At 28.6% G+C, this 22,351-nt stretch overlaps 1 protein-coding gene and 4 non-coding genes across 5 annotated transcripts; all 5 read right to left on the reverse strand.

Annotated features, from left to right (window-relative positions):
* Window positions 1-5,138: 5,138 nt before the first annotated feature.
* LOC126674214 (ferric reduction oxidase 7, chloroplastic-like) lies at window positions 5,139-9,263 on the reverse strand. The gene is made up of 9 exons (XM_050368629.2): window positions 8,918-9,263; window positions 8,625-8,718; window positions 8,342-8,542; window positions 7,978-8,212; window positions 7,042-7,369; window positions 6,680-6,953; window positions 6,114-6,369; window positions 5,600-6,026; window positions 5,139-5,507 (listed from the first exon to the last, which is right to left on the reverse strand). Exons 1-9 carry the CDS (start codon window positions 9,141-9,143, stop codon window positions 5,338-5,340), a joined length of 2,211 nt encoding a protein of 736 aa, XP_050224586.1. The 5' UTR covers window positions 9,144-9,263; the 3' UTR covers window positions 5,139-5,337.
* A 4,074-nt stretch (window positions 9,264-13,337) lies between these two features.
* LOC126676030 (small nucleolar RNA R64/Z200 family) lies at window positions 13,338-13,433 on the reverse strand. The gene has a single exon (XR_007640207.1). It is a non-coding gene; the product is annotated as a small nucleolar RNA R64/Z200 family (small nucleolar RNA).
* Window positions 13,434-13,495: 62 nt separating this feature from the next.
* Window positions 13,496-13,584, reverse strand: LOC126676028 (small nucleolar RNA U54). Its single transcript, XR_007640205.1, has one exon. It is a non-coding gene; the product is annotated as a small nucleolar RNA U54 (small nucleolar RNA).
* Window positions 13,585-13,647: 63 nt separating this feature from the next.
* LOC126675967 (small nucleolar RNA SNORD18) lies at window positions 13,648-13,732 on the reverse strand. Its single transcript, XR_007640147.1, has one exon. It is a non-coding gene; the product is annotated as a small nucleolar RNA SNORD18 (small nucleolar RNA).
* Window positions 13,733-13,779: 47 nt separating this feature from the next.
* On the reverse strand, window positions 13,780-13,859 carry LOC126676023 (small nucleolar RNA Z199). Its single transcript, XR_007640201.1, has one exon. It is a non-coding gene; the product is annotated as a small nucleolar RNA Z199 (small nucleolar RNA).
* Between the last annotated feature and the right edge of the window lie 8,492 nt (window positions 13,860-22,351).

A 22,351-nucleotide genomic window follows, 5' to 3' on the forward strand; every position in this document is an offset into this window, starting at 1 on the left:
AAATTTCCAAACGCAAAAGACGTTAATTTAATTTTTCAGGGTACAATTGAAACACAAAAATTCAAAATAGGGTAAAATTGACAAATTTTCAACGTCAGGGTATGATTGAAAAGGGGCTAAAAGGTCGGGGGTTTTTAAGACATTAGACCTTGTCATAACTGAACATAATAAAAAGCTCCCTCTATGATGACGTGGACAAACTGACGCAACAGAAGGGTAGATTCCATAAGCGAACGAACCCCCTTTAAAACAATTCCAATTGTAAATTAAAATTCATTTATAAATAAATTTTAAGTTGAAAGTATAAAAAAACTCTCGTAATTTTTTAAAAAGTACAAGACAACTTTTTTATTTTTTTAGGTACAAATCGACCCTTTCATTTTTTTTTTTGAACGAAAAAACCCTTCCGTCCAAAAATTCAAAAACATCCTTAATGTTTAAAACATTTATCAATTTTATACTTATAATTTTTTTTAGCATATTTCACACTCTTCTTCATTTAAATATCAATAATTAAATAATATTTAAAATTAAAACATTTATTAAACAATTAAACGAATTGAAACTTAATTAAATATTTCGAAACCCGATTAAATTAATTGAAACACAATAAAACACTATGAAACTAATCAAAACACATCGAAATCCAAACAAAGTTTATTTTATTTTTAATTTTTTTTTAATCTCATTCTGGTTGCCGGCCAGAGAAATCTCCTCAGGCGGCTGTTCTTTAAAAAAATTAAAAAATATATAATTAAATTTTAATTGGGTTTTGATGTATTTAATTAGATTTTAATTTGTTTAATTGGGTTTCGATATGTTTAATTATTGTAAACACATAGAATTCAACTTTTTTAATTGTGTTTTAAAGTGTTTAATTAGGTTTCAATTGATTTAATTGGGTTTTAATTATTTTAATTTGGTTTTAATTTATAATTTTATTTAGTTATTGATATTTAAATGAAGAAGAGGGTGAAAATAGTTAAAGAAATTCAAAAATATAAAATCGGTAAGTATTTTAAACATTAAGGATGTTTTTAAACTTTTCTCTATATGCCACGTCATCAGTTAAACTGAGAATTTGGACGAAAGGGTTTTTTTGTTCAATTTTAAAAGTTTAAGGGTCGTTTTGTACCCAAAAAAAGTAAAAGGGCTGTCTTCTACTTTTTGAAAAACTACTAGAATTTTTTTGTAACTTCGGCCTAAATTTTATATGAAAATCATTTACAAATGAATTATACCATTTGAAATGAAAGAATATAAAATTGAAATGAATTCCATATATTTATATTTGGAATGAATTCTAGAATTGATGAATTCGTTATAGCTTTATTTTTATATAAACCTTATAAATATTTGACTAAAAATACCTTAAGAATAGAAATGATTTTTTTTATGATATAAACTTATTAAATACTATGTATATACAAATATTCTAAATTAATAACATTAAAATCACTAATATTATGGTTAAGATATATAAAATAAATTTAGTGATTTTTAATTATTGAAAATAAAAATATATAAAAAAATGGAGATGAAAATTAGAAAAAAAAAGATAGAAAGAAAGAAAAAAAACTTATAATATAAATAAAAAGTGAAACAAAAATGAAAGAGAATGAAAATAGATAGCTTATAAAGTAAGGATAATTTGGTCAAGTAAAATTATTTTTATAAATTTTTAAAATTCATTTGCAAATTCCACCTATTTTAAAATTCATTTGCAAATTCCACCTTTGGTCAAATAGTTGGATTTATAATTTTTCAAATTGTAACTAAATCCAATTTCAGAATTTCAATTCCAAGAATTGTTTTAATATATTCATTTATTCCAAACACAAAAATTTGGAATTGCAAATGAATTCCACATAAATTTAAAGAATTCATTCATCCCAAATGGGCCCTCTGGAGAGACGTATTTAGGAGACATCTCCCCCTCTGGGAAAATGTAAAATGAGGACATCTTCCCCTATGGGGAGATGTCAAATGAAAACGTCCCATAATTGTTTTACTAAAAGAATTATCTATTTTTTTCAAAATATAAACAAAAAAAATTTTGACAATTAAACGAAATTTTGAAATTAAACAAAAAATTTAGAAATTAAATGAAAGACATTTTTGGAATTAAACAATTCTTTTTTTAAAATTAAACAAATTTTTTCTAAAATTAAACGAAAAACACTTTTCAAATTAAATGAAATAAATTTGAAATAAATTTTTGAAATTAAATAAAATTAAACGAGATTTGTTTTATCCGTTCTTCGTGTTTAAATATGGGTTGAGAGGATTTGAATTATGAATTTTAAAATTAAAAAAAAAAGACAAAAAGTAATGTTTCAGGCGGTGTGTAGTAAACAAGGGAAGTATTTAGTAATCCATTTTTTTAATCTGGTTTAGCAAAAATTGAAGGTTTTTTATCTAGTTTTCCTAAAAGTGCCTTTATTAATAGGCTTAATTGCGTAAAAAATCACAAACTTTAGCGTGTTTTGCAAATTTAACATAAACTTTCAATTTTGGCAAATTAATACACAAACTTTTGATTTTTGGCAATTTTAGCACCGATCAATTTTTCGTGAAAAAAATGCTGATGTGTACACCGGAATAACCACTATTCCGGCATCCACATCAGCATTTTTCTCTATTTTTTTGAAGGAAAATTGATCGATGCTAAAATTGCAAAAAATCAAAAGTTTGTGATTTAGTTTGCCAAAATTGAAAGTTTATGTTAAATTTGCAAAACACGCTAAAGTTTATGATTTTTTACGCCATTAAGCCTTATTAATATTGCGTGCCAACTTCGGGAGTGAATTGATCTTTCGTTCTTACATTTTTTTTTTTTTGAATTCATCGGATCTCATTAAATTGAATATGAAACGGTTACATTTGTAAGAAAGTCGGGATAATTTGAAAACTAAACCCGATGACCTGACATGGAATAGATAACATGCTGTCTGATTCGCAGACCTTACTTACGAAAATAAAAATAAATTACTAATTGTTTCGCGAATTAAGTGCAGTTTTCAATCACTCTTCGTTCAAACTTCTTCAAACACCCGCAAACTCACAGCATCCGATTCAATAACACTTGATATAACTCCTTCTAAAAAAGAGACAACAACTCCTTCTAAAAAGGAGACAACAAACCTTTCACAGAGAAAGGACAACAAACCTTTCATAAAGAAAGGACAAAATAAAACATTCATAAAAAGAAAAACAATAAAAAATAAATAAAACTAGTATATCTCATAGACGAATCCATTTTGTTACTGAAAGATCTTCAATCTATCGTCGCTTCTTGATAATTGAATTGTGCTTCGTGATAAATTTTAATCCATCACAAAAATGAAAAAGAATTGGCTATTTATTATATTCTATAAAATGAAAATAACATAAATAAAAGGGGTGGCTACCGTCAATAGAAAAATTACGCCATTGACGGCTGCCGAAGAAAAAAATAAGAAAAAAGCTATAGGCGGCTAGGGTTTGTTAGAGAGAAAAGAGAAGAGAATGATGTTTTTAATGAAACTAAAAATTTCATAATAGGTTTATTGTTTCTTTCGTTCTTACATAAGCTGTCAAGAAACGAAAAGAATAAATAAAAGGTCAAATGTCGTAAAAATATCAAACCTTTTATAAAAGTTTCACAAAAATCTTGACCTTTCAATTTTGTCGATTTTGGCCAAAAACAAATTATTTGGTTTCAATTGTGGCCAACTCTCAATTTGATTTCAATTTGCCTATGTGGCGCCTACGTGGCATGCACATATATTGAAAGGTCAGAAGTTTTGTGAAACTAAATAATCCATTTTTGGCCAAAATCGACATAATTGAAAGGTCATGACTTTTGTGAAACCAAATAATTAGTTTTTGCCAAATCGACAAAATTGAAAGGTCAGAATTTTTGTGAAACTTTTGTGAAAATTTTGGCCTTTTTACGACATTTGACCTAAATAAAAAGAAGACAAATGCTAATTCAGAGTAACGTGTTATTATGTACTTTCAGTAATTTGTCCTGTTGTTGTATATATATTTTAAGGCATTTATTTTGGATTTTATTAGAAAGTTTTAGGAAGTTATGTAGTGTCAGTTATTAACATTTTTATATTTAAATTTGAACTCACGATCTTTACACGAAATTTCATTTTAATGACAACCTTGCAAATTGCAAGTTGCCATATAAAATTATGATCTTTTATTATTTTCAAATATATTATTTCAGTGTTTTTTTTAGACTAAGTTCTTTAATAAACCATTAACAAAAATCCAAATTATAAATGGACACCAAATATCATTATCCTTCAGTTAGAGTATATAGGATTAGAAATTTTTAATTAAAAAATACACCGAATTTTACTTTAATGATAGATTTGAAATAAAATGGAAGGCCGTGATTTTAAATGTCAACTTTTAAAGGTCGTGATTAAAATAAAACTTTGTGTAAAGGTCGTGATGAAAATAAAATTTTGTGTAAAGGTCGTGATTTTTTATAAAATTAACCTTAAGATGAAATGACAGAAATAAGATATATTTCATCAAAAAAATTCTTAAGAGATCTTGGGATTCTCTCTCAACGAGCCCTCAATTCACTTAATTAAAACTGACTATTTTCTCAACAAAAAAAAACTTTTAATTATTTATTATAATTTCAAAAACTAGATAGAACTCAAATAAAAATATTAAGAAAAATTATTTTTGAATTGGAAAAAAAAATACTGTATTATCAAATAGAAGAAAAGAAAATACTAATAAAATAAAAAAAATCAATAAATATAAAATTACTGAAAATGGAAGTTAACTTGATTCAACTTTAAATTTAATTCTTCAAAAAGGAATAGAAAATAAATTTGTATTTTTTTTTAATAATTATAAATTTGTATTATGAATAAAGAAAACGAGAATTATCATAATTAAATGTGTTTTTTTTGGTGTTTTTCTTTTTAAGTTAGTTGGGATATTTTTGGAAAAGAAATATAATAAAAGAAAAGAGGTAGACTCAAATTAAGAAAGAACAGTTGTGTTTGTTTGTATATAGTTCCCACTCACAATAAACTACTTACGTACATTTTTTTGAGATTTTTTTCCCCTGTAAAGCTCTATTATATGTATATAGTAATTAAGTATTCCATTTTTACTATCGATTACCGAATAAAATGGTGCATAGACATTCCATTTCTGTAAAATTTCAGAACGAAAATCACTTATTTACAGACATGTTGCACATGTGTACAAACAAGGCACCAGCTGAAGCATATTAACGTACAACTACTGAAACAACATTGTAAGCTACCACAGACCTATACATTTTGATACTAATGACGCTGAAGATATTGTAATACATTAGAGTTCAAAGCTGTGGCTATGGTAATGAAAAACTGGGTCATCGCATGCTCTCCCGAAATTCTGAGACCTAATTTCTCCCGCAACAGCTGCCCCGAGAGTGGAAGGACCGCATGCTATCACTCCTACATCAACATAACCCCATCGCTTTGATATCGATCCAAATATCTCTGCAGTATGGAGAACACAAATTAACTATTCAATGCGATCACAGGAACATGACGTACAAACGCCTTCATCTAAGTATTGCAAATGAACATACCTTTGAAGTTTGGCCTTGCACCATACTGTATTGCATGATATTCTCCACACAAAATCTTGTTATATCCTACTTTTTCATTGTTATGCACTTTGTCGGCCTTAATCGCGTCTTCCTTTTCTTCATCCACGGCCCGAAATTTCATTTCCCACAAATGCCACAAAGCAACAACACAACCCCCAAAGACCAGAGTACTTGCAACCATACATGCTATAAATATAAGTCCTTTGTACCACCATGACTTTATGCTATACTTGTTTATGTAGTATGCATCGACCAATCCCGATATGACAACAAATCCGATAGAAGATAACATAATATAAAGTCCTGACCATATGTTATCACCTGTGCCGACCAATACCGACATGCCACATCCCTTGGGTGAGGGGACAATAGAAGAACTTGTAGCCTTGTGACATATTCCATCTTCCTGTCGTAATCATTCAAATACAATCTAATTAGCACGGAAACGGAAACAGGAAACAAGAACAGACACAGGGAATAATTAACTACTTACCAATGGAGGATCTGTTTCACGAGTGACATAAATATGAATCTCCAGATCAAGTTTTTCAGAGAAATATGGACAAATTGACTCCATATCGATGCTCGACAGAAGAGGAAGCTCATTTGACCTTTTCACAGCCCAAATAACCATAATATTTTTCGGTAAACAATGTCTTTTTTCATTAATACGGTGCAGAATGTCACTCAAGATCGCAAGAAATGGTGAAATCCCTATTCCGCCTGCTACTAAGATGAGGTTTTCATACCTATGAAACAAAAGTTGGCCAATTTCAATTGATCATCAATTACAGCGAATCCCATTTAATTAATTTTCACAAAACTATATTTCCAAGCAAGGTTTACCAACTTCTATATCATTTCTGGTTGGACTAATTTAAATGATAACAATATTGCAAAATCCTATATATTGCACAGAAACTTTTCGTGTGGTATGATTAGGCGTTTCATTTCATTTATGACTACATAATGAAAAATTACTAATGGAGAAAGCATTAGTGAAACCAATATCGTCGTTACTAAAAATATTATGTAATGTTTCGAGATAAGGATACATACATCAAGTGATATGGTACTTGATGCCCATATGGCCCCTCAACAGAAGCTGTTATCTTAAGATTTGGTTGACCCTGTGCTGCTGCTATTCCTGCCTCGGATCGGTTTATGGTAATGTCTCTAAGCTTCTCTGTCCATTTTCCGAGAACCTTGATGAGAATAGATAGATGGTGTTTCCCATCCAATGGACTAGATGAAACACTGAAAGGATGCCATTGCAGCCATGACAATTCCCGAATTTGAAGAAAAACGAAACTTAGAGCGTTGTAGCGCAAACCTGTACATATTATCAAAAGTAAAAGACAAGGATTGAGATGGATATCTTAACATATGACAAGTAAACAAGAGACAAAAAGTATCATTACTTTGTGGTTTTGAAAGGACTAATTCCACAGTTCCGCACGGAAGGCACTTGGCTGAAATGACCTCCACAGTTTTTCGTGATTGGCAGAATCTCAAGAACCGATCGAGCATGTAAAGAAATATTCCACCAGCAGCCATGCTGAAAATAAAATCGCCAACGTGGAATGCGAAGAAGAGGATAAACACCACATATAGTTGATGGCTGTAAAAGAACAGCTCAAAATTCCATGTTCTCACACCAGGAAGTGATGTCACCCACATAATAAGTCCAGCTAAAAGGCTGATAACTCCTGCAAGATTCGCGATGCCGACATCTTTCCACTCCAATATCTACATTTTACAGAGGAAAAAAGTTCCCTTCAGTGAGCTGATCAAACCCTGGACTCTATTTTTAATACCATGCAAATAAATGATGCAAGTAATACTTTCATTCATTTGGTAAAGGACGAATCATAATTAAATACTGACTATTCCACAAAAGTAATACAGTGAGATAAATTCATATCTGATCAAAAACTTAAGCCAATGAAGGAGTCAAACTTGACCATTGATGGCTAAGAATTATATTAGAACATGATATTGCAGGAACCTATGGCTAGTGGCTACTTTATGACCGTCAACAGTTATGTTCTCATTATATAAAGTATACAGAAAAAACCAGATGAAAAAAGTGTTCACATCTCTGTCTTCTAAAGTGTAAGAAGTTGGCATAGTAATTATAAACTTGAACATTCTGAAAATATCCAATTAACAACACAAAACTGGCAAATGCATCTATATTTTCAATATGAAACTCTACCAATTAGGAGAACCAAACATAATTATTAAAATGAAAAAGATAAACTATCATCAAAAGCTTGGAATCTGAAAGTGTTATGCATGTATAAAAGAAGCAGCCGAATATACGACATCTGAGAAAATCAAGCATGAGCACTCACCTCATGAAGGAGGTTGCCTCGCATTGCCCATCCAATTATATAAAGTAGTCCATGGAGAGTAAAAAGCAGCATGGTCAAGTGTCCTAACCATACATGGTATCTTGTAGCATGCTCAAAAGGGATATCAATGAGACGGAGAAGAACTGACCCTCGTGTAATTGGAAGGAACAAAAATGCCAGGCAAAATAATCCAATCATACCAAGTCGAAGTCCCGTCAATTCTATCATCCAAATGCTGGAAAAAATTGAGTCAGAACATTAACTTATGGTAAGTATGGAGACAGAGGACTTTGCAGAATGTTCATTATTGTTGTTTCTTCTAGTAGTTGGATAGATGCTTTAAGGACAAAAGGAATTTTTTTACCTTGTGTCTATATAAGAAGTTACATGCCATTCAGAAATAAGACTGAGATTCCGAATGGTATACGCGTATGTAGCCCAAACGATGTATACAATAAATAGGAGTATCCCGATGAACTCAGCAGCCGAAACAACGCCAAATGGTCCATCCACAATAACAGGAAACGTCCACAGACGGACACTTGGATGCCTCGGACTATTCTTTCTATAACCAAAAACAAATTCATGTTATGAATAAAAGGGTCTAATGAACAAAAAAAATCAATAGTAAGAGGTGACAAACATACTGGTGGAACTGTTCTTCTCCACAGACAATAACAAATGCAATGGCAAGAAATGCAATAGCAAGAATTGGCCCACTCAAGAGCATGAATAAGCTTCCTGCAAGTCCAATTTCAAGACAAATTATCAACTATATATCATCACAAGAAACTATAAGAATAATTATACAACGGAACAGTTGTGCAAGTTGGAATATTTAATGTTAATAAATTAAACAACAATTAAATATTTCCGGCTGGCACAACCGTTGCAGGGGATAAAAACTCGACCGAAAATCAAGAAAAACAAATGAAATCACCTGAGAGACCAAAAGGAGTTCCCTCAGTGGCACCAATCAAATTCTCAAGCAACTGGTTACCAAATTGCGTCGGATAAAGAAAGATTAAACAAACCCAAGAAACAAAAATCACCCACATCACAATCTTGAGAATCCATTTCACTAACAATACAAACACATCTCTCTTCTTTACATAACCACCGCCGTCGCCGGAAAGAAGCGGCTCCTTGGCTGAAATTTGATCCATAAAACTGAACCTCAATGTGCAAGCAATCCAATTTCAAGAAGACAGACATATAAAGCAACAGAAGAAGTATAATACCAAAGGTGGTGGAACCCATCACCCACAAATATGAACCACTTAATAAGACTAATTATCAAGATTTGAGGAATTTTTAGTGCAGAAATATCGAGACAAGTGAAGGAATTTCATAATTGTATGGTATTGCATTAACGTAAGATTGTGACAGTGATTGAGAATTTGAATTGATGGATGATCCAACGGTAACCACTCCACTCAATTCAGTTTTATTAGTGAAGTGTAATTAATAATTATCTTTGCATTTTGTTGTATTTATGAGTTTGAGGCTGGAGCAATTATGCACACGAAAACAGAGTTAGGACCATGGAAAATTCATGTCAACCTCAAACTTTACCTCATGGCGACAACAACTGTCAATAATTTTGGTTTAATGCCTCATTTGACTCCTGATTTTATATCATTTTACACATCTGGTCCTTTATCTTTTAATTTGACTTCTCTAACATTTTAACTTTTAAATAGTGCCTTTTCAGTTTTTATAATTTTCGACCCTTTCTTGTCCAACTGAGACAATTCGTTTGATTATAACTTATAAGCCACAAAAAGTGCGCAAACAAATCTTTTAAATGGCGTGTTATTAGTGACGGAATTAGAAATTTTATTAAGTTAGATGGAAATATTTTTAGTTGAACAATTTGTTTATCGGCTTTTTAATGGCATTTGGGGCTTTTTTCTTTGTTTTTAACAATTTTACTTTTTTTTGGTCAATTACCAAAAGGAGCAAATAAATTGCCTAAAAGGGTAGATACACCAAATAACGGTATTTCTGATTTTACTAAAGACTTGGTCCCCTGTTTGAGTTAACAATTTTACTTTGATGCTTGTATTTAAATCGTAATATTGCTACTAAATTAAGAGTTTTATTAATTAGGGATCCTATCTTATGATACAGTTAATTTGGTTCGAATTTGTATATATTAGTCATTGTCCTGTAATTGAGAAAATTAGGAAAAATACTCTATTTTCTAAAATAATAGTAATGTTTACCTCAACAAGGAAAAGATAGAAAAAATACCTCACTTTTTTAGCACCTTTATTTTTTTACTCTAAGCTCTTTTTTTATTATAATAATACTTCTTTTATATTATTTATTACTCTAAGTATTTATTTTATTACTTTAACACGTGTATTTCCTTTTTGTTCTCTGATTTCTTTTCTTTCCTCTCTTTTCTCTCTCTTTCTCTCTCTCTTCTTCTTCTTCTCCATTTTCTTCTTTCTTTTTATTTTCTTTTCTTCTTTTTCTATTGTTCCGCCGTTGTTCCTTTATCGATCCGCCGTCGTTCCGCCATCACGCCGCCGTCGATCTGCCATCCCGTCGCCATCATCGATCCACCGTTCTTCCATATTTAGTTTTAGCGATTTTTTCTTAAATTTTAGTGATCATTGCGATTTATTTTAATTCTCAGATCTATAAAAATTGCTCTTTATTTTTTTCAGTTTCAGATCTAAAAAATAGCATAAAAAACGATTTTATAATGGAAAAAATGATTTTCTGCAGAAAAATTAATTTTCTGCAGAAAACAGCGTCTGATTATCATATCGGTATCACTATGATATTATCATATCATTATCATAACACTGTAAAAAAAAATTGTCAAAAAAAATACTTGATTATCATATCGGTATCATTAACGTTAGCATATATGTATCATAATATTATCATATCAGTATCATAATATTATACGTTTGTGATAATAGTATGATAAGGTTTATGATAATAGTATCAAGAAAAGTGATTGATTATCATTCCGGTATCATTAACGTTAACATGTCTGTATGATGGTTATCATATCAATATCATAACATTATACGATTATGATAATAGTGTGATAAAGTTATGATAATAATGTGATGCAGTTATGATAAAAGATAAACAACGTTATGATAACAGTATGATAAATTTGATGATAATAATATGATAAGGTATATTAAAATGTTATGATATAGTTATGATAAAGTACGTTATGATAATGTTATGATAATATACTGTTATGATAAAGTACGTCATGATAATGTTATGATAATATAATGTTATGATTAAGTACGTCATGATAATAGTATGATAATATACTGTTATGATAAAGTACGTCATGATAATGTTATGATAAACGTATGATAATCAAACATTTTATTCTATAGAAATTTTTTTATTTTCTGCAATGTTATGATAACGAGATGATAATGTAGTGATAATGATATGATAATCAGACACTGTTTTTTCGCAGAAAATCGTTTTTTTTTTGCAGAAAATTATTTTTTTCAGATGAAAATCGTTTTTTCTACAGATTTTTAGATCTAAAAACTGAAAAATTGTAAGATCGATATTTTTTAGGTCTGTAAGTTAAAGTAAACCATAAAAATTACAGAATCGATAATTAATAATAGTGGAACGACGGTAATACGACGGCGGAGCGATGGCGGAGGTGATGGCGGAGAAATAATGAAGGAGGGAACAAAAATGGAGAAAAAAGAACCATAGAGAGAGAGAGAGAGTAGGCTGTCATTAATGTAAGAGTAAAATTCTGAATATTTTGCCACGTAGAGTACAAAAATAATTAAACAAAAATCCTGAGGTATTTTTAATATCTTTTCCACACTGAGGTAGTATTTCCTATTATTTTAATATTTTAGGTAAACACCTAATAAGCCCCCTGTAATTTATGAAGCTTTTTTTTTGTTTTGGTCCAAGATTGTATATCATGTTTTCTTTGATATATATGATCTTGTGGAGAGTAATTTATGAAAGTTTTTTGTGTTTAAGTAGATAACCATCATTTTAACTAGCTTCATTATGATTGTAATGACAAATACATTAAATCGTTGTTGTCTAGGCCACTTTTACTGCTTGTTAAAATTTTGTATTTTTATTTTTTACACATTTATTATGTAGTTAAAAGAATGTGAAATTGTTAGGTCGTGGGTTCAAATTTCCCACAAACCTATGAAGAAAAGTGCTCTTAAAATGGTATTGTTACCAATAAATTATAACTCGAATGAAATAAACGCTGGACAATAAATTGTTAGATCGTGGATTCAAATTTTTCCGTAAATGCTCTCCCTCTCTAATTATAAAAAAAAGGAAAAAGAATGGCGTTGTTATGCCGTATCCAGGTATTTGATTCAGCTGTTGTGGTACTTTTCTAAGTAAGTCTTGAGTAATATAGCAATGCTCTACTCTTCTCGTGATAGGAGGATAAATTGTTATTTCAAAATGAAAATCGCATATCTTTTTCACAAATGTTATGTTAGTTCAATGTTATAAGCCTCATTAAATTTGATAAATCATAACATCTAGTTTTCACCTATTTTATACCAAACAATATAGTGTTTTGTAAAATTTAGGGAACAAAAGTGATTGATCCTATTTTGATGATTGTTTATTAGTGGCAATGTTATTACAGTGCATCCTCTTATATAAAAGATCAATCATTCAGAAATACCCATTTTTTTTAACTTTTTTCCATTTATAGCCCAAATTTTCAAAATCATCAAATATACTTCGTATTGTTCTAATTTGGCAGCTTAAGGGATTGTAGGTGAGGATCCAAAATTTTAGCAGAAGGTACAACTAGCAGCTAAGAATTTGACACTAATAAGAACTGCAAATTTAACTCAGTCACTGACCTTTTCAGAGATTAGCAAGAGTAAAACTACCTAAACTTCCAATTTCACTCTAAATATGATTAATATAATTTAAAACTAGCTCATATCAAAGAAAACGCATTAAATAGATTTAAAAAAATGTACCAAAGGCAGGGAACCCAGAAAATGGAAATAATCTGGAAATTAAATATGGAACCCCCAAAACCAATTGGAAATAAATTTATGTATGCCTCCAGAACAAAGCCCTCAAGAAATTAATCCTAAGATCTACTCTTGAAGCTGAAAGAAGAGGCAGATTATATAGCAATCTTTTATGAAATATTTTGCCAAATGAATATTTTATATTGCAGATTTTGATGATTTTTTAATATTGTTAACCAAACTATCATTTATTCATCTTTAATCTCTTTTGTTACGGATAAGAGCATTCTTAAATTAATTTTTCATGCTAAATAATTACTAAAATTTATTATACAAACCACTAACTTTTTTTCATACTAAATTAAACTATACTATATAGTGCTCAGAAAATATGAAATTTCTTCTCACTGATTTGAAAAATCTCTGAAGTCTGACATGTGAATTAGTTTTCATATAATCATCATAGCAGATGCCTTAAACAGTATAATAAACAAAAAATAAATCAAATTCAGAATTCAAAAATGCAGAAAAATAGCTCTCATAAATTGATTTAATTTCTGCTCATATGAATTCATCAGAATAGCGTATATCACCCTAAATTAGGGCATATAATCATAGAGCCAATCAGTTTCATTGCAAACAAATTGAAAAAATTAATAAAAAAATTTAAACAAAAAATTAAAGAGAGATCAGATAGTGTGCTAAAATTAGGTAATCAGTCATGGTGAAATCAGAAACACGGACCAATTAATTTTTCATCATCACATCTCTCAAAATTCTTTAAAAAAAAATTAAAACAGAGAGATTAGAAGTGAATAATCATCAGAGACTTAAATACCAAGAATCACGGATTAAAATCCATCATATTGTTGCAGTTTTTTTTCTCATCTCTTGATCATTCACAATTTCTCATTCCAAAATACAAAAAATTTAAACTAAAATGACCAAAAAATAAAAGCAAAAAAAAAGATAAATACAAACGGCGGCGGTAGATTGTTGTCGAGGCTGCAGATTTATAGAGAAAGAAGGATGATTGAAGAAAGAAACCCTAAATTAGGGTGGCCTTATATTTGCAGCAATGGGAAAAGGCTCTGCTATCATCACGTAATGGGCTATTTGGGCCAATGTCTTCATATTAGGAAGGTATCATGTTTTTTTTTGGGCTTCTTACTCAAATAACCAACATTCATGTTTGATTTACTTTTATACCAACACATATTTGACATTTTAAAACTACCATATAAGGGAGAAATTATTACTTTTATACCATCCATATAAATAAAACCCTAATAACACAAATCTTCATAATTACAATTATTTTCTCTCTCCTCAAATTTCTCTTTCCTTTCTCTTTCAATTCACCTTTCACACAAATTTCAGATTTGTTCTTCGCACCAATCCGCCTCCGCCGTTCCGTTTTTGCTGTTCCATCTTCGTCGTTTCGCCTCCGTCGTTCCACCTTTATCTCGCCGCGCCATCTTTCTTTTCTCTTTTTGATTTTAGATCTGAAATTTGCTGTTCTTTTTTTTTCATTTTCAGATCTGTAATTTATTTATTTTTTACTGTTGTTTTCAACCATTAAACATGTATAAAGATTATCTTTAAAGAATCTAATACTCATTTCATGTAATGTAGAATAATTTTGTGATTTTATGGAATAAAATTCTGTTATTTCTGCATTTTTCTTGTGTTTCTGCGTTTTTTTTAATTCTGCAGAACGTTTTGTAGATGATGATTAATTGCTGAATTATTGTAATGTTACAGTGTTGTTGACTTTATGTTGACTTTATGTTGATATCAACTGATTTTTTTTATTTTTACATTGACAACTAAGATAACATTGTCTGTGAAATAAACTAAAAAAATTAAATTAAATTAAATTGAGACTAGATAATGATATGATAGCATCGGGGAAGAAGACATATAATGATGTTGCATTATTGTAATGTTACAATGTTGATATGGTGTTGATTTTCGGTTGATATTTTGTTGATTTTAGCATCGGTGAAGAAGACAATAATGATGTTAAATTATTGTAATGTTACAATGTTGATCTTATGTTGATATAGTGTTGACATGGTGTTGATTTTGATATAGGTAAAAAATATAAATAATGATTTTGAATTATTATTATATTACAAATTTGAATTTATGTTGATATTATGTTGATTTTGTGTTGGTATTTTAGATTGAAAAAATAATTTATTGATCTTTGATTAATTTAATGTTGATTTTATATTGATATATATAAAAAATAAAATATATAATAAATAATAAATTTTGATTAATTATTAGCAAAATAAAGGTAAATAAATATTAAAAATAAAAATTAGTGTTAAAAAGATTTACAAAATTAATACTATCCAGTTTATTAAATGTTGTTGATATTATGTTGATATTGTGTTGATATTAAAACTACAAAAATGTCAACAATAAATAATGTACACATGTTGATTTTATATTGATTTTGTGTTGATTTTGAGTTGATATTTGATTAATTTTAATGACAAATAGTATACACATGTTGATTTTATGTTGATTTTCTGTTGATCTTCAATTAATTATAGGGATATGTGCATGTTAATTTTAGGTTGATTTTAGGTTGATATCGAGTTGATTTTGCGTTGATTTTGATTAATATAGCTTAAATAATTGTACATCAATAAAATTCAACATTGATTTTATAAAAAGTTTGTACGTAGAACATAATATAAGGAGCAAAAAAACCAACCAAATTTCAAAAATGCCGAAATGAATTTAGTATATTCTAATAAAATAACACTCTAGAAAATGAAAGTTATATAAAAATGGCTGAATACCAATAACATATGTTTATGTAGGGAATTTCAGAACGTTTACCGAGAAAAAAACACAAAGAGATCAATCATTCAAACAAATATGTGCACTCCACATTCCATCCTGCTGCTTTTCTAATAAACATCTATTCCGCAAACTTACAGGAGGCATTTATTTCATAGACGATATTATCTTGTTTGTCAATGTTAAAATAAAAAAAATTAGTTGATATCAACATAAAGTCAACATAAAATCAACAACACTGTAACATTACAGTAATTCAGCAATCAATCATCATCTACAAATCGTTCTGCAGAATAAAAAAACGCAGAAATACAACAAAACACAAAAAAATGCAGAGTTAACAAAATTTTATTACATAAAATCATAAAATTATTCTACATATCATGAAATAAGTATGAAATTCTTTAAAAATACTCTTTATACATGTTTAATGGTGAATAAACAGTAAAAGATAATCAAATTACAGATCTGAAAATGAAAACATAAAGAACAAAAAAATTCAGATCTAAAATCAAAAAGAGAAAAGAAAGATGGCGCGGCGACAAAGGTGGAACGACGGAGGCGAAACGACGGAGATGGAACAGCAAAAACGGAATGGCGAAGGCGGAATGGCGGAGATAATGAAGAAGATAACTGAAATGTATGAGATAATGGAGATGAAAATTTAAACGAATGTGATAATGGAATAAAGCGAGTAAGAACGTGGAGCACCAGAACTTTGATCGCAGAGATCGTGGAGGAGCAGAACGAGAATCACGGAGAAGAAGAAGAAGAAACCGCCAAAATCAAAGGGAAAAAGAAAAAACGGTAAGAAAGTTATAATTCAAAGCAATTAGGTTATAATTCTTATTTTGGGTGGTGTGAAAAGTAAACAATAAGTTGGGTCAGTATAAAAGTAAACTTGGCCCAAATTTAGGTATATTGGGTAATTAGCCCTTTTTTTTTTGGGTCAATTCTATAAAAAATCACGAATTTTATACGAATTTTCATTTTAATCACGACTTTTAAAAGTTGTCATATAAAACCATGAACTTTTATTTTTTTTAATATATCACGATTAGTTTCTTGGTGTATTTTTACATTTCATTTTTTTTCAAATCTGCCGGATTCCAGTGGACATGTCACCAAAAATACACCAGAAATTGATTTAATGATAAATTTGAAAAAAATGAAAGCTCATGGTTTTATATGTCAACTTTTAAAAGTAATGATTAAAATGAAATTTCTGTAAAGGTCATGATTATTTTATGTAATTAACCCTTTTTTTTGTCAAATTCTAAAGTTTCATTGAATGAAACGTGAAAAATACAGAGATATCAACAATTTTGAGTGAGACATTCAATAAGAGAATGATGAGAACTGCAAATGCAGTCATCGATAATGGCTCTTTTAGCCACCAAATGAGCCGCCCAATTACATTTGAAATCTAATTATCGAGAATCAGAAAACTAGATTTATATAACTACTTCGGCATCTCTGCCATTAGTAGAGGAGGAATTAGCAGCATCAATATCATTCAAAACTAGATCATCATATGTTGTGAGTAACACCTCTTCTATCGATATCCGAAGCGCCAATGAGTATTACAATCGATACTACTACGCCAACATAGAGCCCCAACCAAATTTATATTACCTGCAAAATTACTAACTACAAAAGATCCACTAGATAAAACAAAGCCATAAAAAAACTATTAGAAAAAAATAATGATACATAAAATAAAGTAATATATAAAAAGGAAAAATTAATCTAAATAAAGTAATAAAGTAATTCCACATACCTGTCTTTGGAGTTGAATAATTCTATATTCCATCCAGAATCCAAGATATAGCCAAATATATAAATTTTACTTGTTAGAGCATCTGTAATGGGCACTTTAAAAATTGTATAAAAAATCTAAAAGTTAAACAATGCTTTAATGGATTATATTAAAATAAAATAAAAATCGGTTTCTTCAAATTTAGCGAGTCAAAATAAATTTATATTTTAGAAAGCACAATATATATTCTATACTTTATTACTTCTTTCCAATCAGTTAACTTTTGCATTTTCAACTCTATAATTTCTAAAATTACAAATTCGCTTAACTTAGATTAGTTTTTTATTCATTATTATTAAAAAAAATCTTTATTTATTCAAATATGATTTTTAATAGAAAAAATACCATTAAGATGCTCTAAAGTGAAAGCGCCAATAATGTGATATATAATCACGCCAAATTAAAATACTGTAGATTTTAGAATGGCCATTATGCAATTTTTTTAGCAACCAAACATGGACAAAAAAAATAAAAAAATGGACAAAAGCATGATAGTAAATTTCAAAAAAAATTAGAGATACACACCATCTATTTTTGCATATTGAGAAGAGAAATGTGGAATTTCATAACTTAAGTATATACTATTGTTGCTAAGCCATGGAAAATTTGCCATGAAACTTTGATTTTCCAATTTGGCAATCACCCAAGAGACTAATTTTTATGGAAACCAAATCAGAATCATTAAAATTCTGATGATAATGATGATAATAATCACCATTTTGAAAAATAAACCCACCCTTTGAAAATAACCATCAATTGAATTGTTCAATTCTTATGTTTATAAACAATATTGAATAAAGGATTTTGAAATCATATAAATTACTATTACTTACGGAATGTATATGATATAATGGAAAGAGTAGGAGAAATTTTACCAAGTGAAGGGAGATTTTGAAAGTGTGGTTTTCAGAATTTTCACCACTTTTTGAAAATAACTGTTTGAATTAGTCGGGACATGGATTGGATGTGAAGCGATGAATTGTTGAACATCGGAAGAAGACCAAGAAGGAAGAGTTTTGCTCTTAAAAGATTCTCATATGAAACGAAGGTATTATGTAAGTTGGGCTTTTTATATAAAAACTATTTTTTTATAACATTTTTTTTTTTATTTTTTTTTTGGCAAAATAGCAATTATATTAATTTCGGTAAATAGAAGTACATAATGTTTGTGAGAACTAGATAACAGAAATTACAATAAAACTCCTAAAAAGGAGGATTTAAGGACTTTTTAGCCACTTCAGGCCATCCAATTACACATTCGCTTAACATATAAAAGTAAGCGAACGGTATAAAATTATGACTTCTATTATTGATGGGATATCTTTCTCGACTTATTCCAATGTCTTCGCAACTTCGGGTGATATTATTCCTGAAAGAAAATGAGAACTACAGTAAGTGATAAAACTCAAAATTTTCATACAAATCATACCAACAACTGTTACTATATTATAACTGCGTCAGAACTTATCTTGAACATTACAATAGAGGCCTTCATCAACGTACTTTAACCTCACACGGAGTACAATATCCTCACTAGAAATATAAAACCTCACAAGGAGTAATTTAACCTCACAATGAGTACTTTAACCTCACAAGGAGTACTATAACTTCACAAATTGATATGATAAATTTTATATATAATAAATGAGATTTAAATAGAGTAAAAAATAACATATAATTATACAAATATTTAAAAATAATATATAGTATGTAATTTAAATAATAAACTTTATTATAATGAATTTGATTTAAATTGAGTTTTCAATAGTTAGAATCGTGATATTTTAACAAATTGTTACTTTATATCATCAAATGAAGAAACATTTTTAAAAATAGTTAGAAATTAATTTGTATGAATATCTATTTTTGACAATATTATTAACAAATTCAGTAAATGAAATTAAAGGGAGTTATAGTTATAATTTAAAATAGAAAAGATTACAATTTTTGGAGGCTAATAATGAAATTGAAATGAGAAAGAAAAAATCTTTTATAGAAAATCAGAGGAGATATTTTCATAAGTGGGCTTCGAATTCAATATTAAGAGTTAATTTAACTTTTGCAAATGAAAATAAAAAATATATTTAGAAGCAAATCAACCAGGAGCAATATATTTAGAAGTAAATCAACCAGGAGCAATATAAAACATCTTTCATTATTATAGCTTAGATTCCTTAACAAAACTTCATTTGATTATATGAAATTTGGTACTGTAAATGGTTTTAAACAATATTTGTGATTGTCAATATACTGTACATAAAATTAAAAGATTAAAACATAATAATATATATGATTAGTGTTAAATGCAAACCTGGCAATGAAAGGACAGGAGCAACAATATGAAAATAATGATGCTGGAATTCGAGACTTTTAAAAAAGGATTACCATAATAAGATTAATTATGTGGGTATTCCATAGAAACAAGAGTAGAATAAGAAACGAAAAGAGAAGATTAAGATAGAACAAAGAAAACTAATGTTCCATTGCTGTAAGAGAGAAAAGAGGCGGGTATGAGACTAATTTAATGGACAAAGAGATCAAATCACAATCGTAAACCTACCAATTGCAATTTGGTATCTCATATTTAAAATGTAAATTAGCACTAATCATAATAAAACTTTGAATAAACCATAATATTAATAAAATACAAAAGAGAAAGGAGTAAGAAATACATTACAGTGTTAATTTCGCAGTCACACCAGCAAATGATCGGTGGCTGATGCATTCTCTCATCGACGCCATTGCCCAATTCACAGGAAACATAAGCCCGTGTTGGCCTTTATTTGAAGCGGTGTTGGAATACAAAGACCCAATTTGATGAAAGGCTACCATCAACAACGGAGGTTTTTCCTAGTCTAACTGTAATGGGTCCTTCACAAAACGAAGATGGAAGCGGTAGCGGTTATTGACGGTTATTACAAAACAGCCGGCATGATTTTACAGTAACAAATTCTTCTTCTCTGTACTAAATTCTATAATCCATAATCCGCATTTCCGTCAGAAAAGATTGTAAAGAAAACTCCAGTCAGTATTGCGTAACTATAATTAATTTTTAGCAAATAATGATTTATTTTTTTATTAGCTCTTCTAAATTTTTACATTACATACTAACTTTTTTTTATACTATTATTTGAAAAAACTTTATTTTTTATATTAACTTCCATTTTCAACATTTTATTTCATCATTTTTATTTTTTTCACCATTATATTCCTGCATTTAATATTTATCACATATTTTATTTTTATTTTTATTTTGATTTTTTTGATTTTTTTTTTGATTTTGACTTTTTTTTATTGTTGATGTTTTTTAGTCGATTTTAATATCAACACGAAATCTATGCAAAATCAACATATGTAATAAACTAACTAATTTAAATTTTCAATATTTTTTTGCACTAATTTTTATTTTTTTTAACATTTTTTTAACTTTATTTCACATATAATGTATTTTTTTTAATGTTAAAATCAATTAAATATCAACATAATATCAACATTGTAACATTACAATAATTGAATATCATTATTGTCTTTTTACCAATGCTGAAATCAACAAAATATCAACCGAGAATCAACACAATATCAACACTGTAACATTACAATAATTCAACATCATTATTTGTCTGTTTTCGCGATGTTGCCATATCATTATCTAGTCTCAATTTAATTTAATTTAATTTTTTTACTTTATTTCACAGACAATATTATTTTATTTGTCAATGTTAAAATAAAAAAAATTAGTTGATATCAACATAATATCAACATAAATTCAACATAAAATCAACAACACTATAGCATTACAATAATTCAACAATCAATCATCAACAACAAATCGTTATCAACATTGTAACATTACAATAATTCAACATCATTATTTGTTTTCTTCCCTGATGCTATCATATCATTATATAGTCTCAATTTAATTTAATTTAATTTTTTTAGTTTATTTCACAAACAATATTATCTTATTTGTCAATGTTAAAATAAAAAAAAAATCAGTTGATATCTACATAAAATCAACAACACTGTTACATTACAGTAATTGAGAAATCAATCATCATAAAAAAATCATTTTGCAAAATAAATAAAACGCAGCAGAATTTTATTCCATAAAATCACAAAATTATTTTACATAACATGAAATGAGTATTAGATTTTTTAAAGATACTCTTTTATACATGTTTAATGGTGAAAAACAGTAAAAAAAAAACAAATTTCATATCTGAAAATGAAAAAAAAAATAAAAAAATTCAGATTTAAAATCAAAAAAAAAAGATGGCGGTGAGATGAAGACAGAACGACGGAGTTGGAACAACGAAGGCGGAACAGTGCGCAGATCTAAGAATTGTGTGAAATGTGAGTTGAGAGAGAAAGGAGAGAGAAATCCAAGGAGAAAGAAAATAATTGTAATTATGAGAGTGTGTGTTATTAGGGTTCTATTTATATGAATGATATAAAAATAATAAATTCTTTCTTGTATGTTAGTTTTGAAATGTCAAACATGGGTCAGATAAAAGTAAATCAAAATCTGAATGTTGGTTATAAGTAAAAAACCCTATGTAAGTTTCTGTAAATTTTAATCCCAATATTGATAAAAAAAAATTGTCTAAAAATGATATGGCAACAAAAAAATTAAATTGTCTATTATTTTTAATAAAAATCTAGAGATATTTAAAAATTAAATGTAATTTTTAAGATTTAATTATTTGAGATTGCACATATTAGATTATGAGCGAGGATTGTGAACTGTTCG

This window comes from Mercurialis annua, linkage group LG3, assembly GCF_937616625.2.
Source record: "Mercurialis annua linkage group LG3, ddMerAnnu1.2, whole genome shotgun sequence".
Lineage (NCBI taxonomy): Eukaryota > Viridiplantae > Streptophyta > Magnoliopsida > Malpighiales > Euphorbiaceae > Mercurialis > Mercurialis annua.

What these genes read in the sequence shown, in the direction of transcription:
- LOC126674214 (XM_050368629.2), bottom strand. Translation starts at nt 9,143, where the DNA reads ATGGATCAAATTTCAGCCAAGGAGCCGCTTCTTTCCGGCGACGGCGGT. An exon ending in GGAGAAGAACAGTTCCACCA is followed by an intron (nt 8,543 to 8,624) that starts GTATGTTTGTCA and finishes TTTTGGTTATAG; the next exon opens with AAAGAATAGTCCGAGGCATC. An exon ending in CAAGTACCATATCACTTGAT is followed by an intron (nt 6,370 to 6,679) that starts GTATGTATCCTT and finishes TTTGTTTCATAG; the next exon opens with GTATGAAAACCTCATCTTAG.